The sequence below is a fragment of the Agelaius phoeniceus genome, chromosome 31 (genome assembly GCF_051311805.1).
Source record: "Agelaius phoeniceus isolate bAgePho1 chromosome 31, bAgePho1.hap1, whole genome shotgun sequence".
Classification (NCBI taxonomy): domain Eukaryota; kingdom Metazoa; phylum Chordata; class Aves; order Passeriformes; family Icteridae; genus Agelaius; species Agelaius phoeniceus.
This window is the reverse complement of record NC_135295.1, coordinates 555,997-572,122: the sequence shown is the minus strand read 5'-3', so window position 1 is coordinate 572,122 and position 16,126 is coordinate 555,997. Positions and strand designations below refer to the sequence as shown.

At 54.2% G+C, this 16,126-nt stretch overlaps 1 protein-coding gene across 2 annotated transcripts; it reads left to right on the top strand.

The window, feature by feature from the left end:
* Positions 1-114: 114 nt before the first annotated feature.
* Positions 115-13,033, top strand: UBQLN4 (ubiquilin 4). 2 transcript variants are annotated; one of them, XM_054651132.2, is made up of 11 exons: positions 115-320; positions 2,343-2,494; positions 4,612-4,817; positions 5,123-5,385; positions 6,463-6,621; positions 7,301-7,526; positions 7,848-7,987; positions 8,436-8,519; positions 9,103-9,218; positions 9,802-9,979; positions 11,827-13,033. In XM_054651132.2, the coding sequence occupies exons 1-11, from the start codon at positions 162-164 to the stop codon at positions 11,977-11,979; spliced, it is 1,836 nt and encodes a 611-aa protein (XP_054507107.1). In that variant the 5' UTR covers positions 115-161; the 3' UTR covers positions 11,980-13,033. The 2 variants fall into 2 exon arrangements, with proteins under 2 accessions (XP_054507107.1, XP_054507108.1); XM_054651133.2 differs by lacking the exon at positions 8,436-8,519.
* The last annotated feature ends 3,093 nt before the right edge of the window (positions 13,034-16,126 follow it).

Below are 16,126 nucleotides of genomic sequence, written 5' to 3'. Positions count from 1 at the left end.
GCTCCGGCCGCCTCTTTCCGCTCCCGTTCCGCCTCCGCGCCCCGCGCTGCCGCTGTTCCTCCGCTCCGCAGGGAGGCGCTGTCCCGGGCCGAGGCGGTGCTGTGGCGCCGCTCCCGGCTCTCTGTGGTGGCGGTGGCCCGGGCTGGCGGCGGGCGGCGAAGATGGCGGAGCCGAGTGGCGGCGGCGGCGGCGGCGGCCCCGGCCCCGGGTCTGGCGGTGAGGGCCAGGCGGGGCCCGGCGGGGCGCTCATCCGCGTAACCGTGAAGACCCCCAAGGACAAGGAGGAGATCGTCATCGCGGATGGCGCCTCCGTGCGCGAGGTGGGGGCGGCGGCAGGCCGGGGAGGCGGAGAGGCCTGGGGGGCGCTGCCGCGGGTGCTTAGGGGCGGGGGCGGCTTCTCCGCGGGGGCTGAGGGATCTAGGGGTGCCGTAAAGGGTTTTTGGGAAGGGGCCTGAGTTTTGGGGCCGGGAAGGAATTTCGGGCGCGCATGAGGAGCGGGGGAAGGGTGCTGTGGGCTGGGGGGCGGTCAGAGGGTCCGGGGGACCTCTTGAAGACCCGGATCAGGGCTGGGGCTGCGTTCGGGGGCTTTTCGGGGCAGCCCCGGCCTTTGGGCCTTGCTGGAGCCAGGGTGGGAGGGAGCGGGGAGATCTGAAGGAGGGCAGGTGCTAGAGGCCTTTGGAGGGGTCTGGGGGGGCTCACCTGTGGGAGGGGTCGTAGGTGTCCAAACCACAATAGTTGAGGGGCTCGGAGAGCGGCCTGGGGGGTGGTGGCGGTGGGAAGGACCGGGTGGGGTCTGGGGGCTCGGCCCGTGGGCTGGGCTGCGGGGGAGAGCGTTCCCTGGGCGGAGGGGCGGGAAAGGTGCTGGGCTTGTGGGCAGAGGCGCTTGGGTGCGTGGGGGGCTGCCGGGGGGATATCTGGGGGTCCTGGCGTGCGTCTGGACTTCTCTGGAGGGAAATTCGCCGGGCAGATGTTTGGGGCCAGCGTTGCGTGAGGTGGAGGAAAGCAAACATCGGGTGGGCTGGGGGGGGGCCGTGCACCTGCTAGCGAGCGGGAGAGGGCTGGGATTGCCAAGAGCTGCGCTTAGCAAAGGCTGCGATTGGCAGGGGCGGGCTCAAGGGCTGGTCCTGGCGTTGAGGAAGTGGCGATGCCCACTGGGACAAGGTGTCATGGGCTCTGCCTTGGGCTGGCTGGCGCTTTGGTCGGGCGTAGGGCACGAGGTCGGCGTGTGAAGGGCCTGGCAGGGATCTCTGGGCAGCAGTTCATGCTGTGAGCAGGAGCTGTGCACGTGTGGCCCTCCTGATCCTTTCCCTCGGGGGGAGCCCCTTGGTAAGGGGGTGTGGAGAGGGGGCTTTGTGCAGGGAGGGCACGGAGCTGGGTGGGGAGAGACACAGACAGGGTGATCTGGGGCCAGGGCTGTGCTGTGCCCAGCCTTGATTTTAGAGTTCTGCTGGGAAGGCTGAGAGCTCTGTAACCAGCGTGTGTTTCACTCTCCATCCTGGCCTTGCCCTCTGAATTCCCTTTACTTTGTGTTTTCATCAAATTCCCTTCCCCTCTATAACCAGCGTGTGTTTCACTCTCCATCCTGGCCTTGCCCTCTGAATTCCCTTTACTTTGTGTTTTCATCAAATTCCCTTCCCCTCCATAACCAGCGTGTGTTTCACTCTCCATCCTGGCCTTGCCCTCTGAATTCCCTTTACTTTGTGTTTTCCAAGTGCAAGGCTTTATTTCCTCCAAATCAATCTGGGGATGCCCTGGCAGGGCCAGCAGTGAGAGCTTTGCTTGCAGGTGTAAATCCCAGCACACAGTAAGGATGAGGTGTCCATGCTCCATGGCATGCTCACAGGGAATTCAGTTGCAGAAATAGGAATTGGAGAAGACCTAGTTTATTTCCATTGGCTGATAAAGGATTATTGCCTTTTCCATAGAGCTCTGTCCTGTATTAAATCAGAGCTTGGCTTTCCTTAGGAAAAAAAAAAAAAAACTCAAATGAGCAGATGAAACCAGTTCAGTCATTCAGCATAGAAGGTGTGTTTGGGTTAGGCCTGAAGCACAACTGGTCTGGCTTTGGAAGCCTTCAGGGAATTCCTTCAGCATCTTCTGAGGGAATGGCTCTGGTTTTTCCTGAGATTTCCTCCACAGTTTGTGATTTCAGAGCTTGTCTTTGCTTTGGTTTGGTTTTCATTAACACCTCAGACATCATCAACAACTGGTGACTGTGTGGTACCTTCATGGGCTCTGAGGGCTGCTCAGTTCCTTGGGCTCTTCCTAGACTACAAATCAGCCCTGGAGCTTTATGTTCCTGCTACCAATCCTTTGCCTGAAAAATGCTGTTTGTTTTTCAGTTCAAAGAAGAGATTTCTAGACGGTTTAAAGCCAAACAGGATCAGCTGGTTCTGATCTTTGCTGGGAAGATCCTGAAGGATGGAGACACGTTGAATCAACATGGGATCAAAGATGGGCTCACTGTTCACTTGGTCATTAAGACTCCGCAGAAGTAAGAGCTTGGTTTTGGGGGGGCTGGGGTCAAATGGGGGTGGGAATTACTGATTGTGGTGATTTTTACCTGCCCCAGCTGTGGGGTTTGTCACTAACCTGTCCATGGATGACACAGCTGTGATGGTGTGGGGCTGGTCCTTTAACATTACTCGTGTGTGTGTCTTGGAAGAACCCATCAGAAATGGATACTGGTTCTAGCAAACCAGCAAAAGTTCTAGGAAAAGTTGCTGATAAAAGAAATTACTTTCCCAGTGAATTTGTGTTAATACCTGGGTTTTCTGGCACCTCTCTGAGGTGCCCTGCAGGCACAGCTGCTCAGGCTGGTGCAGGCAGTGGATGCTGTGCAGCCACGGGGCACTGTGGGCTTCACTCATGTGGCTGCCCCTGGGCAGTTCCCTGTGGGGATGTGGCTCAGGAGCACCACAGAGCTCAGACTGAGAACAGGACACAGGGCTGACCTCAGGGTCCTGCAGGTTTGGCTCTTCCCAGCCCTTTCCAGAGGGGTGGTGGGCATGGAAGGGTTTTGGGAACAGCTGCTGTGCTTTAGTTGCAGCCACATTTCATTGATCTTGGAAGGCCCTTCACAGCCATGCCTCAGGCTCTGGCCACAGTGAGCCCCAGCTCCCAGGAGCTCCAGGGCTGTGTCTCTGTGCAGTTCTTCTATCCCCTGGGGGAGCTGCATTAATCAAGATGGGCTTTTTCCCTTTCTTGTTTTTGGTTTTTTTTTTTTAATTCCACCTGTTCTTTTACAAAGACAAGGAAGTTTGCTGCCAGGTTCTGCAGCCTCTCCTTGGATTCTGCCTCTCCAGGCAGCCTGAGAGCCTGGTGCTGTTTCTGCTGTCTCCACTATAAATGTGGTATTGGTGAGCCATTTCAAAGAGGGAATCAGAGCTGTCCTGGGCTGCTCATTTTTCTCCTGCTAATAGTTCTAGAAAAGTCCTTACTGAAGACATTACAGCCTCTTCCTGTGAGAAGAGGCTGAGAGAAACCAAGTGTCCTTTCTCTGGCTTCCTTCTTTCTTTCTTATTCAGCTTCCCATTTGCTTTGTTTTCCCACTCTTTGCCTCTCTCAGTGGCCACTGGTTTTCAGCAGCACTCAGGTTAGTCTGGACAGTGGACAGGGACCTTCAGGGTTGATTTTTCAAGTTTTAGAAGAGTGAAAAAGGAAAGGGAGATAAAAAAATGAATAATTCTTGGTTTGGAAAAAAAAAACCAACAGGAATTAATTGTTCTTATTGTCAGAGGCATAACAGCATTATTGAGGTGAGTAAAGTGAATTTTGTGGTCTAATTTAATGAAAGCTCTTCAGCACTAGTCCAAGGCTCACTGTTGTGACTGCACAGGCTTCAGAAAATCTTTAAATGTTCTCTTCCAAATTCCTGTAACACTCTTGAGGATAACTGTGGTAAGAAGGTACTAACCTGGGTTGGTGTATTCAGCAAAGCTGATGTCCAGCACCTGCTGTGTGGTGGCTTACAGCACAGTGTCTGTGTGGGTGGGTTAAAAGCAGCTCCAGACAATTTGTGTTGGAGCAGGAGCCTTGCATCAAGGTGCAGCCAGTGGCAGAGCTGGGAATTTGGAACCCAGCTGGCCAGAAAGGTTCCATGGCTTTGTGAGACAGGTGCTGGCTGCCTCGTGCCTCAGTTTCCCTCTTTGTACAGTAATGCTGATGCTTCTTTTTGCCCCAGAAGCACTGATAGGAATATTCAGAAGTGAACATTGTTGTTTACCCCATGCACTAGCCCTGCTGTAACCTCCTGTGGTTTCTGTGGGAGCAGCAGAAGGATTTTGCTGTTTGAAGCACACTTATTGCTCAAGGATATGGCTGCAGTAAATAGTTCAGTGGGATTCAAGGAAGAGCTGGAGACAACGCAGGGTAAGACCCATCCAGGAGCTCTGCGTGGGCCAGGACATGTCAGGGGCTGCAGTGCTGCGGGATGGAGGCAGATTGCAGCAGATGGAAGCATCTGGGAGCACAGCTGTGCATCAGTGCAGGCAGACACGGGGTAGAAGCTGGGCTGGCTGCTGTGCTGGGAGCCTGCTCACTGTGTACCCACAGAGGACTCCCCTTGCTCTTCCCCAGTACCAGGAGTTTAATGCTTTTTATCCTTTACAGGGTCCAAGATTCAACATCTGCTGCTTCTGCCCCTAATGCTGCTTCTGCCCCCACTGCAAGCCCTTCTTCTCCTGCTGCCCCATCTCAGCCCTCCACATCCAGCAGTGCTGGTCCGGACGCAGGGAGCGGCAGCAGACGGAGCAGCGGGTCAGGGAGCGTGGGAGGCCCTGGAGATGGAGGCCCCAACAGTGCTGCATCCATCCTGTGTAAGTGGGCACTGGGAGAAGGAAGAATCTTCTGGGATTAGACCAAGGACTTGGGGTTCTTGACCCCTGTTGTTGTCTGTGCTTGCCATGGGTTTTGCCTGAGTCACTCCCATGGCACAGCTCTGTGTCCCTGCTCAAGGCAGTGCCACTTGGTGAGGTGTGTGTGTGTAGGGATGTCCTTACTCAGAGCTGGCTGCTGTAGGAATACAGGATAGCCCTGGCTTTGTGGGGATGCAGTGCTGTGCCTGGCCTCTCTGACAGTTACTGACTCATGCCTCTCTTCCCATGTGTTGTCCCCTCTCCAGCTGGCTTCGGTGGCATCACTGGGCTGGGCAACCTCGGCATGGGCTCTGCCAACTTCATGGAGCTCCAGCAGCAGATGCAGCGGCAGCTGATGTCCAACCCAGAGATGCTTTCCCAGATCATGGAGAATCCCTTGGTGCAGAACATGATGTCTAACCCTGACCTCATGAGGCAGATGATCATGGCCAATCCCCAGATGCAGCAGCTCATGGAGCGAAATCCAGAGATAAGCCACATGCTCAATAACCCAGAGCTCATGAGGCAGGTGAGTCACACCAGGGCTCAGTAAAGACTGTTGAGGAGAGTCTTTGTGGACCAACATCAGTGTCTGCACTGCAGAGGAGGAGTGGGAATGCCAGGGCAGTGGTTTTTGGAGATCTCTTCCTTCCTGCTGTGAGCTCCCCACAAACAGATGGTGGTCTTGAGTTATGTGAATACTAAATGCTCAACCCACATCCTTGCAACTCTTTTCTTCCTTCCAGAGCTATTGAATTCATGGTGCATTGGGAAAAAAGGAGATGCTGGGATTTTCCTTGCAAGGCTACTGTGGTGTGATTCAGGAATGGGAGTAAAAACAGTGCTAGAGAAGTGAAGCTATTGCAAAAGCTCTTTGTTTCTCTCTAGTTCTCTTGACAGATTATGTAGAGACTCTAGAGTTGTACAGTGAATGTTTCACTACCTGTATCAGTGAGGAGCATTAGTGTAGGCTGGGATCCTAGAGGGCTATAATTTTTCCCCTGTTTCCCCTTCCAGACTGAGTGTCTGGAAGACCAAAGGTTCACTGCAAGGGAATCCTAAGGGATCAGTGGGAATCAGGGTGTTAATAGCCATTAACAGGACTCTGCTGTTTCCTGGGAAGGCTTGTGAAGAGGGTTGTGCTGAACAGGCCTCATTTCCATCTGCTTCTCAGTCATTCTGCTTTCAGCTGTGTTGACCATACATGAAATTCCAGAGCTGCAGGACTAAATTGTGAATAATCTGTACTTGAGCAGATCCTCAAATGAGACCTGGATATTTTTTGTGCAGGGGAGACTCATCAAAAGTCTGGAGAGGGTGGAAGGATCCATCTTCCCAGTTGTTGTATGTAGTCCATCCAGTCTGAGTGGGAACATATGGCTGTTGGGATGTCCTGATACTGCTTAGGAACAGAACAGTCTCATGGAGCTGGACTGAGGCTGAGAAGGAAGAGAGCTGAGCAAGGCTGGGGAGGAGCCTGGATCCCTGGTCTGTCTCTGCTTGGATAAATGATCTCTCTGCTCTCTGCCTGTGAATTGGGTTTAATTATCTCCTCTCTCTCCTGGGAGAGGAGCTTGAGCTTTCCACCTTTTCCTCCTTCTCCCAGACGATGGAGTTGGCTCGTAACCCTGCCATGATGCAGGAGATGATGCGGAACCAGGACCGTGCTTTGAGTAACCTCGAGAGCATTCCAGGAGGATACAACGCCCTGCGCCGGATGTACACGGACATCCAGGAGCCCATGTTCAGTGCAGCCAGGGAGCAGGTATGGCTGTGCTCTGTCAGTGGGGTGTAGTGTGGGAAGGGGGTCTTTAGGGGGTGTTTTTCCCTGTCCCCTCTGCTGATGGGGCAGTTTTCCTACAGCGTGGCTCCACTCCAGGCAGGCACTGGCTGGAGAACATGGTGCAGTGCCTCTTGTGACATGGCTTGAGGTGTCAGAGGAAAGACCTGCTCTGGCTCCTGCAGTTCCCCAGCAGGCTGGATGCCAGCCCTGACTGATAGGCAGGCCCTGTCACTGTTAGCCCAGCCCTCTGCTCCCTGGATTAGCTGGAGCCTGATGCCTTCAGTACGGAGCTGGCTCAGATCCAGCTGGCTGGTAGTGCAGGAGGAGGGAGCACAGGCCTGGCTGCAGAGGGCTGTGCAGACACACTCCAGTCCAGCATTACCCACTGCTAGGTCTGGGTGCTGGTTTTACAAGGGCATTTTGAAGCCCTGCATTTGGGAGCTGAATCTGAGGCTGTGGCCACTCCTGAGCCCGTTTTTTTCTGAGTGAGGTGTGTTGTGGATTGCAGATTTCTCAGGAGGCGGATCATGGCACATGTTTAGCAAATTCTGGACTTGGCTGAATATGATCGGCTGTTCCCTGGCTCGCTCAGTGCTGGGGTTGGGGTTGCTCTGCTGGGACTAACTGATTCCATCTGTTCCTTTTTTTTTTTATTCCCTAGTTTGGCAGCAATCCTTTCTCTTCCTTGACGGGGAATTCTGACAGCTCGAGCTCTCAGCCTTTGCGGACGGAGAACAGAGAGCCATTGCCAAACCCCTGGAGCCCCACACCCCCTGCTTCCCAGAGTCAGGCACCCAGCAGTGAAGGGAGCACGGGCTCAGCAACCACCCAGGGCACCCCAACTGTGTCCAACCCCTTTGGGCTGAATGCTGCCAGCATCGGTGCTGGTACGTAAGGGAGGAGCTGGAGGGTGCAGGTCACCCAGGCTTCCTTGGAGGGCTGGTTCCTCTGGCATTTAAGCCCTGTTTGTGGCTGTTATTCAGAGGAATGGGCCTAGCCTACTTGCAGAAACCAATGAGTTACTCTGATGCATTTGTTGGATGGTTCCTTTGGGAGCTCTGCTCTCCCTGAAGCTCTCAGGAGCAGGAGGGTGGCCAGCAGGGCACTGCCATGGCTGTCCACAGCCCTGTTTGCTGCTGGCTGGGGGATGGAGTACAGGCAGTGCTGTCACCTGTCACATTGTGTTTTGTCTTCCCTTCCCCTTGCAGGCATGTTCAACAGCCCAGAGATGCAAGGACTCCTGCAGCAGATTTCTGAAAACCCTCAATTGATGCAGAATATGATCTCTGCCCCCTACATGCGGAGCATGATGCAAACTCTTGCCCAGAACCCGGACTTTGCGGCACAGGTAAAAGTGTTGCAGGTGTCTGCTGTTGCCAGGCAGGCCATGAGCTCAGTGTGAGGTGTCAGTCTGCTGCTGGGGTCAGACTGGTTCCTCCTGCAGACACTGGAGCAGAGTGAATACACAGTCTGGTTGTGTTTCTCAATAGCCAGAAGGCAGCCCCAGCTCTGAGCCCAGTGTGTTTTGCAGAGCCCCTAACACAAGAGGTGGCTCTCAGAGGGACATGGGAATGGCCCTTCTCTTTGCCTGTGGCCAAGTGGCCCCTGTCCAGCACTGCTGTCAGGAATTGAGCTGTCCCATTTTGATTCCCCCATAGCAGGGCAGCATGTTGAAAGCCCAGGGAGGGAGTCAGGGGCCCCAGGAGTGACCTGTTCTTCATGGCTTAGTTGCATAGGGTTTAACAGCAAGTGGCAGCAACCCTCTGACCCTACCTACATGTGCTGTCTCTTGCTAGATCATGGTAAATGTCCCCCTCTTTGCTGGGAATCCACAGCTTCAAGAACAGCTCCGCCTTCAGCTCCCTGTCTTCTTGCAGCAGGTAAAGGCCTCTGGCTGGCCCTGTGCTGCCCTCAGCCCCTGGCTCCAGAGCTTCTCCCCCACTGTGGCACAGGCAGGATCTCAGCTGCTGGTTGAGTGCACTAGGAGGAAGCATGTGGGCTTGGGGGGCCGGGCTGAGCGAGGAAGGGGGTTGCACAGGAGGAAGAACATGGTTAGACAAGGTGGTCTGAATTAACTCACCTCAATTACTGAAAGGTGGACTCCAATTCAGGCTTACTTGGAACCCTATGTAGACACTCCCTCACTGTGTTGAGTTTACACAAATGACACAGTTCATTGTGCTAGAGCAGCTGTTCTCAGGTAAATCAGAATCCAAAGGCATGTGTCCCCACTTCTAATCTGATTCACCCAGTTCCTTTAGGAAACTGATGTGAGCTCTGTGAGTGTCCCTGCAGGTGAGCCCTGCAGTCTGGAGCCTTGGAGGAGGATCCAGGCACCAAGGGCAGCCCTGGCTGCGGGCAGGAGGTGCAGCTTGGCGCCGGCCCAGGTGTGGCAGTGCTGCAGCTCTGGCTGCCTGAGCTCTCGCTGGTTGGTACCGTGTGTGTCTCTGCCTTGCTCCCCAGATGCAGAACCCGGACTCGCTGTCCATCCTCACCAACCCCCGCGCCATGCAGGCCCTGCTCCAGATCCAGCAGGGGCTCCAGACGCTGCAGACGGAGGCCCCCGGATTAGTGCCAAGGTACGGAGCGCTCCAGAGCAGAACTGCTGTGCCCAGAGACCAGCAGGCAGAGCTGGCTCTGCATTCATCCAGGGGATCTGCTTAGGGCAGTCTGTCATAGGGACTTGTGCTGGCCCCTCTGAGCAAGCTCATTAGCACTTGCTGCTTGCTTGTCCTTCACTGGGAAGTCCTTGACCCTTTGTTTTTGGAGAAAAGGTTTGGAATGCACTTGGTCCTTCCCCCGTCCTTTGTTTGCTGCATTTAGTGTGGACCGAACTCAAGAGTTCTATCTCTGGAGAGCAGTATGAGATGGACAGACACAGACACAAGGCTGGGTGGCTGTGCTGGGGCAGGCTGATCTACTGGCAGTCCTCAGCTCTCTGCTTACTGTCACCACGGTCCTGCTCCATCACAGCAGTTCTCTGCAGGCTTCTGCTCACTCCCAGTTCCAGGCGTGACCAGAACATGGATGCAGCTGGTTCAGTTTGCAGAGCTGCCCTATAGCAGGGCCTTCAGTGAGGGCCAGCCTGGCTGTTCCTGCTGGCTGCCCCGCTCTGGGGAGGTGCCCAATGCCACCCTGAGCATGCCCTGCCTTCCTCTGCAGCCTTGGCTCCTTCGGCATGCCCCGGATGCCCCCGTCCTCCACAGGAGGAAGCACAATCCCGGAGAACCCCGTTCCCTCTGCTTCGACGCCGGCCAGTGCCTCTCCAGCTGGGGGTGGTAACCCTCAACAGCAGCTCATGCAGCAGATGATCCAGCTGCTGGCCGGAGGAAGCTCTCAAGTACGTAACCCCCAGGGGGTGCTGGCATGGGCAGGGAGCTCTCCAGGGGGGTCCTCACCTCACCCCACTCAGGGGATGTGGTCCCCAACAGTCTCTTGTGGCTGTGGTGCTCTAGGCCAGGTTTGGTGTTGGGGTCTGGCTGATCCTTTGGGGTGTTGAACCTTTAAGAGGTTTAAGCTCAGCGTGCTGGAGATCCTTCTGCCTGCACTGCTGCCTCTGTCAGTACAGAACCAGACTCTGGTGTGGCTGCTGTGCCACATCCCAGGGGGACATGGAGACTGTCCCCACACGACCCTGAAGCTGAGCTTGGGGTTCCTGCACGGGCTGCTGGCAGTGCCCGTGTTGGGATGCTGCATGTGCTCTGTGACTGCAGGCTCTGTGTGTGCTCTGTGACTGCAGAGCCCATGTGTGCTCTGTGTGTGCTCTGTGTGTGCTCTGTGTGTGCTCTGTGTGTGCTCTCTGACCCCAGGCTCTGTGTGTGCTCTGTGACTGCAGAGCCCATGTGTGCTCTGTGTGTGCTCTGACTCCAGGATCTGTGTGTGCTCTGTGTGTGCTCTCTGACTGCTCCAGGCTCTGAGTGCTCTGTGTGTGCTCTCTGTGTGTGCTCTGTGACCCCAGGCTCTGTGTGTGCTCTGTGACTGCAGAGCCCATGTGTGCTCTGTGTGTGCTCTGTGACTGCAGAGCCCATGTGTGCTCTGTGTGTGCTCTGTGTGTGCTCTGTGACCCCAGGCTCTGTGTGTGCTCTGTGTGTTCTCTCTGACCCCAGGCTCTCTCTGTGCTCTCTGTGTGCTCTGTGTGTGCTGTCTGACCCCAGGCTCTGTGTGTGCTCTCTCTGTGCTCTCTCTGTGCTCTGTGTGTGCTCTCTGATCCCAGGCTCTGTGTGTGCTCTCTCTGTGCTCTCTCTGTGCTCTCTCTGTGCTCTCTCTGTGCTCTCTCTGTGCTCTCTGACCCCAGGCTCTGTGTGCTCTGTGTGTGCTCCGTGTGTGCTCTGTGTGTGCTCTCTGACCCCAGGCTCTGTGTGTGCTCTGTGTGTGCTCTGTGTGTGCTCTGTGTGTTCTCTCTGACCCCAGGCTCTGTGTGTGCTCTCTCTGTGCTCTCTGTGTGCTCTGTGTGTGCTGTCTGACCCCAGGCTCTGTGTGTGCTCTGTGTGTGCTCTGTGTGTGCTGTCTGACCCCAGGCTCTCTCTGTGCTCTCTCTGTGCTCTCTCTGTGCTCTCTCTGTGCTCTGTGTGTGCTCTCTGACCCCAGGCTCTGTGTGTGCTCTGTGTGTGCTCTGTGTGTGCTGTCTGACCCCAGGCTCTCTCTGTGCTCTCTCTGTGCTCTCTCTGTGCTCTCTCTGTGCTCTGTGTGTGCTCTCTGACCCCAGGCTCTGTGTGTGCTCTGTGTGTGCTCTGTGTGTGCTCTGTGACCCCAGGCTCTCTCTGTGCTCTCTCTGTGCTCTCTCTGTGCTCTGTGTGTGCTCTGTGACCCCAGGCTCTGTGTGTGCTCTGTGTGTGCTCTGTGTGTGCTCTGTGTGTGCTCTCTGACCCCAGGCTCTGTGTGTGCTCTCTCTGTGCTCTCTCTGTGCTCTGTGTGTGCTCTGTGACCCCAGGCTCTGTGTGTGCTCTGTGTGTGCTCTGTGTGTGCTCTGTGTGTGCTCTCTGACCCCAGGCTCTGTGTGTGCTCTCTATGTGCTCTGTGTGTGCTGTCTGACCCCAGGCTCTGTGTGTGCTCTCTCTGTGCTCTCTCTGTGCTCTGTGTGTGCTCTCTGACCCCAGGCTCTGTGTGCTCTCTCTGTGCTCTCTCTGTGCTCTCTCTGTGCTCCGTGTGTTCTCTCTGACCCCAGGCTCCGTGTCCTTCCCCTCGCAGGCGCAGAGTCCCGAAGTGCGATTCCAACAGCAGCTGGAGCAGCTCAATGCCATGGGCTTCATCAACCGTGAGGCCAATCTGCAGGCGCTCATCGCCACCGGTGGGGACATCAACGCAGCTATCGAGAGACTGCTGGGCTCTCAGCCTTCCTAAACTCTGTCCTGCTGCCCCACAGACGTCAGCACATGCATCCATACACATGCACAGGGGATCTTTCCGGAAAGCCCGCCATCATTTTCATATCTGACAGCTGTCCATGTATTTAAAACAAAAAGATACAGCTTAACCCTGACCTTCCTACTAAGTTAAGATTTCATGTTGAAATGCTCTTTAACTGGCTTGTATGTGGATTCCAGTTCTCATCGTGGCCACAGAGACTTCAGATGTGTATTTTTTCCTAAATATGCCCTGTCTCAGACACTCTTCTCTCTCTCTCTAGATGGTAGAGGCGATACTTCTAGTTACTTACCTGAATGATTGTGTTTTGAGTAGCTTGATTTTAACTGTACATGATTCCTTCCCCTAGCCCTCCTTTCAGGCAAATATTTAAAAAATTGAGCCAAGTTTGGGGATTGGTTATTTCTCTCAGTGTCTTATTGGGAATGGATCAAAAGAAAAAATTGAAATTACCTGAGAATTTCTGATGTCATTTGTCTTAATGTTTCCTGGGATGAACCGAGCCCATGTCCCTCACTCACAGGTGCCTCCAATCTCCTGGCAGAGGGTTAATGGGTGAGAAACCTGCATTTGAAGTGTGGCCTCTTTACACCTTGGGGGTGGTGTAATGGAACCCAGGGGTGTGCAGTGACCAGGTGTGCTGTTCTTGAGCTTGAGTTGAAGGTGCTGTGCAGAGGAAGGTGTTTGGAAGGTGTGTTTCTGCCCAAGTCGTGTGGTTCCTGGTCAGAGGTGTCCAGGGGCATTGACTCCTGTGCTCAGTGGGTTCATTTGTACAAGTGTGAAAACTAAAAAGGAAATGGAGAAATAAGCTAACGGTCTTTTCGCTTCACTGGAAAATGTTGGAAGTTCATGTTCTTCCCAGTTTAGATCCATCCTCCACCCCCCTTCCATTCTGGTGTGTTTGAATGTTCAGACTGTCCAAGAGCCTCCCTAGGACCAGCAGGGTGGTATTTCCCAGGAGCCTCCATGGCTGTGTAATTTGCATACACCATTTTTATCAAAGGAAAATAAATGCGCACAACCATCTGTCTCCCTGCATCCCTGTCTCATCCTTGCCTGCCTTGGCTCAGCTGGGCCACTTCCCAGTTACTTGGGATTAATCTGTGCTGTCCTGTTCCCCTCCCCGAGCTCAGCTCAGTGCAGGCACGGGGGTATCACCCCCTCCCTCCTGGCCAGGAAACCTCTGACGCTTGAGGAATGCTGCTGCAGCTTCCCAAACACTGCCCCTAAAGTGCCGGCTCGGAAGCTCCCTTTGAAGCAGAATTGGCAATTAGCAGCCGTTGAGAGCTGGGAGTCAGTGTTGTTTGAGAGTTTAGAGTTTCTCTCAGTGTGGGAGGATTGGGCAGAGAGGGAACAGGAGGTTTGCTGCATACCTGTAAAACCTGCTGCACCCAGCTGGAACCGGGAGCATCCATGGGTGTTGGTGTTGCTGAGAGTGTAGGTGGTGCTGGTGGTGGAGACAACACGGGGCTGGAAACGCTCCTGCCTCTGTGTGTGCATCCTAATGAGACTGCAGTCCCTTGGAGGAGGATTTAGAAAGCAGCTTTAGCCTCTTCTGGAGGCTGTGCACAAATGTGTGCAGTGCTTTGTGCAGCCTCTCCTCAGACGTGGGAAGTTTGCACAGAGCTGTGTAAGGATGGGACTGGAGATCCCGATTGGCACTGGCAGGGTCAGAGCTCTTCCCAAATGTTCCTGACTGGCCTCTTTTCAGCTCAAAACAGGCTCCTGAGAGTGCCTGTGTGAGCCTTGAGAGCTCTTCAGGGCCCCTTGATGGCACTAAAATCTGCACGGGCCAGCTCTTGTAAGGAATGTGCTTGTGGGAGGAGAGGATGGATGGATGGATGGATGGATGGATGGATGGATGGATGGATGGATGGATGGATGGATGGATGGATGATGGATGGATGATGGATGGATGGATGGATGGATGGATGGATGGATGGATGATGGATGGATGATGGATGGATGGATGATGGATGGATGGATGGATGGATGGATGATGGATGGATGGATGGATGGATGGATGGATGGATGATGGATGGATGGATGATGGATGGATGGATGGATGGATGATGGATGGATGGATGGATGGATGGATGTGGGGATGGATGGATGATGGATGGATGGATGGATGGATGATGGATGGATGATGGATGGATGGATGGATGATGGATGGATGATGGATGGATGGATGGATGGATGATGGATGGATGGATGATGGATGGATGGATGGATGATGGATGGATGATGGATGGATGGATGATGGATGGATGGATGGATGGATGATGGATGGATGGATGGATGGATGGATGATGGATGGATGATGGATGGATGGATGATGGATGGATGATGGATGGATGATGGATGGATGGATGATGGATGGATGGATGGATGGATGATGGATGATGGATGGATGGATGGATGTGGGGATGGATGGATGGATGATGGATGCATGGATGATGGATGGATGGATGGATGGATGATGGATGGATGGATGTGGGGATGGATGGATGATGGATGGATGGATGGATGATGGATGGATGGATGATGGATGGATGGATGGATGGATGATGGATGGATGGATGGATGGATGATGGATGGATGGATGGATGGATGATGGATGATGGATGGATGGATGGATGTGGGGATGGATGGATGATGGATGGATGGATGGATGATGGATGGAGGATGGATGGATGGATGATGGATGGATGGATGGATGGATGGATGGATGGATGGATGGATGATGGATGATGGATGGATGGATGGATGGATGGATGGATGATGGATGGATGGATGGATGGATGGATGGATGGATGGATGGATGATGGATGGATGGATGGATGGATGGATGGATGGATGGATGATGGATGGATGGATGATGGATGGATGGATGGATGGATGGATGGATGATGGACGGACGGACGGATGGATGGATGGATGGATGGATGATGGATGGATGGATGGATGGATGGATGGATGGATGGATGGATGATGGATGATGGATGGATGATGGATGATGGATGGATGATGGATGGATGATGGATGGATGGATGGATGATGGATGGATGATGGATGGATGATGGATGGATGGATGGATGATGGATGGATGGATGGATGGACGGATGGATGGATGGATGGACGGACGGATGGACGGACAGATGGATGATGGATGGATGGAAAGCAGGGAAGGGAGGGTGCACAGGGTCACAGGGAGTGGGGACATAGCCCCGTGGCGAGTTTAAAATCCCTGAGGAGCAAAATGAATGGCAGCAATGTTGTTTCTGGCCAGGCAGAAATTCTCCTGGCACCCCTTCAGTGTGTCAGCAAGGTGTGGGTGTCAGTCACACAGTGCAAGGGCTCTGTGTGTGTGCTGGAACAGGGCCTTGGAGGGATGGAGCAGGTTGGTCACTCCAGAGCTGGCTGGAAATAATGAACCACCTTGGTCCCTGCAAGGTGGAGGGATCCTCTGCAGATGGCTGTGAAGCACTGAGGGGAGTCCACAGGAGTCTGAGAATCCCAGAAATGTTTGGGTGGGAAGAGCCCTCATGGCTCATCTCATCCCATCCCTGCCATGGCAGGGACACCTTCCACTATCCCAGGTTGCTCCGAGCCCTGTCCAACCTGGCCTTGGGCACTGCCAGGAATGGGGCAGCCACAGCTTCTCTGTGCCAGGGCCTCCCCACCCTCACAGGGAACAATTTCTTCCCAATATCCAGTGTAAATCTTCCCTCTTTTGCTTTAAAACCATTTCTCCTTGAATCATCATTATCTGTCCATGTAAAAAGAGTTTGTCCATAATATTAACAAGTTCTCTTTAACTCCTGAAAGGCCATGTCCTGGTTTAGGGAATGTCACCCTAGGACAGGCCATGATGAGCCCTCAAAGGCCATCCAGTCCTTGGTTAAGTGGGAAAAACAAATTTCTCCTGTCTCTCCACATTGTAGCATCTGCTCCTGTGCCACTTTGGGCTCATTCCTGCCCTGCTGCCAGCCCAGCAGCCAAGGTGCTGAAACAGAGACCCAGGGCAGGCTGCAGCCTCTGGTGCCCACCCAGTGCCAGCTCGCCCAGCAGAGCTGCCCGTGCCACGCTGCTCCCAGGGGCTTTGCTGCACTGCTCTGTA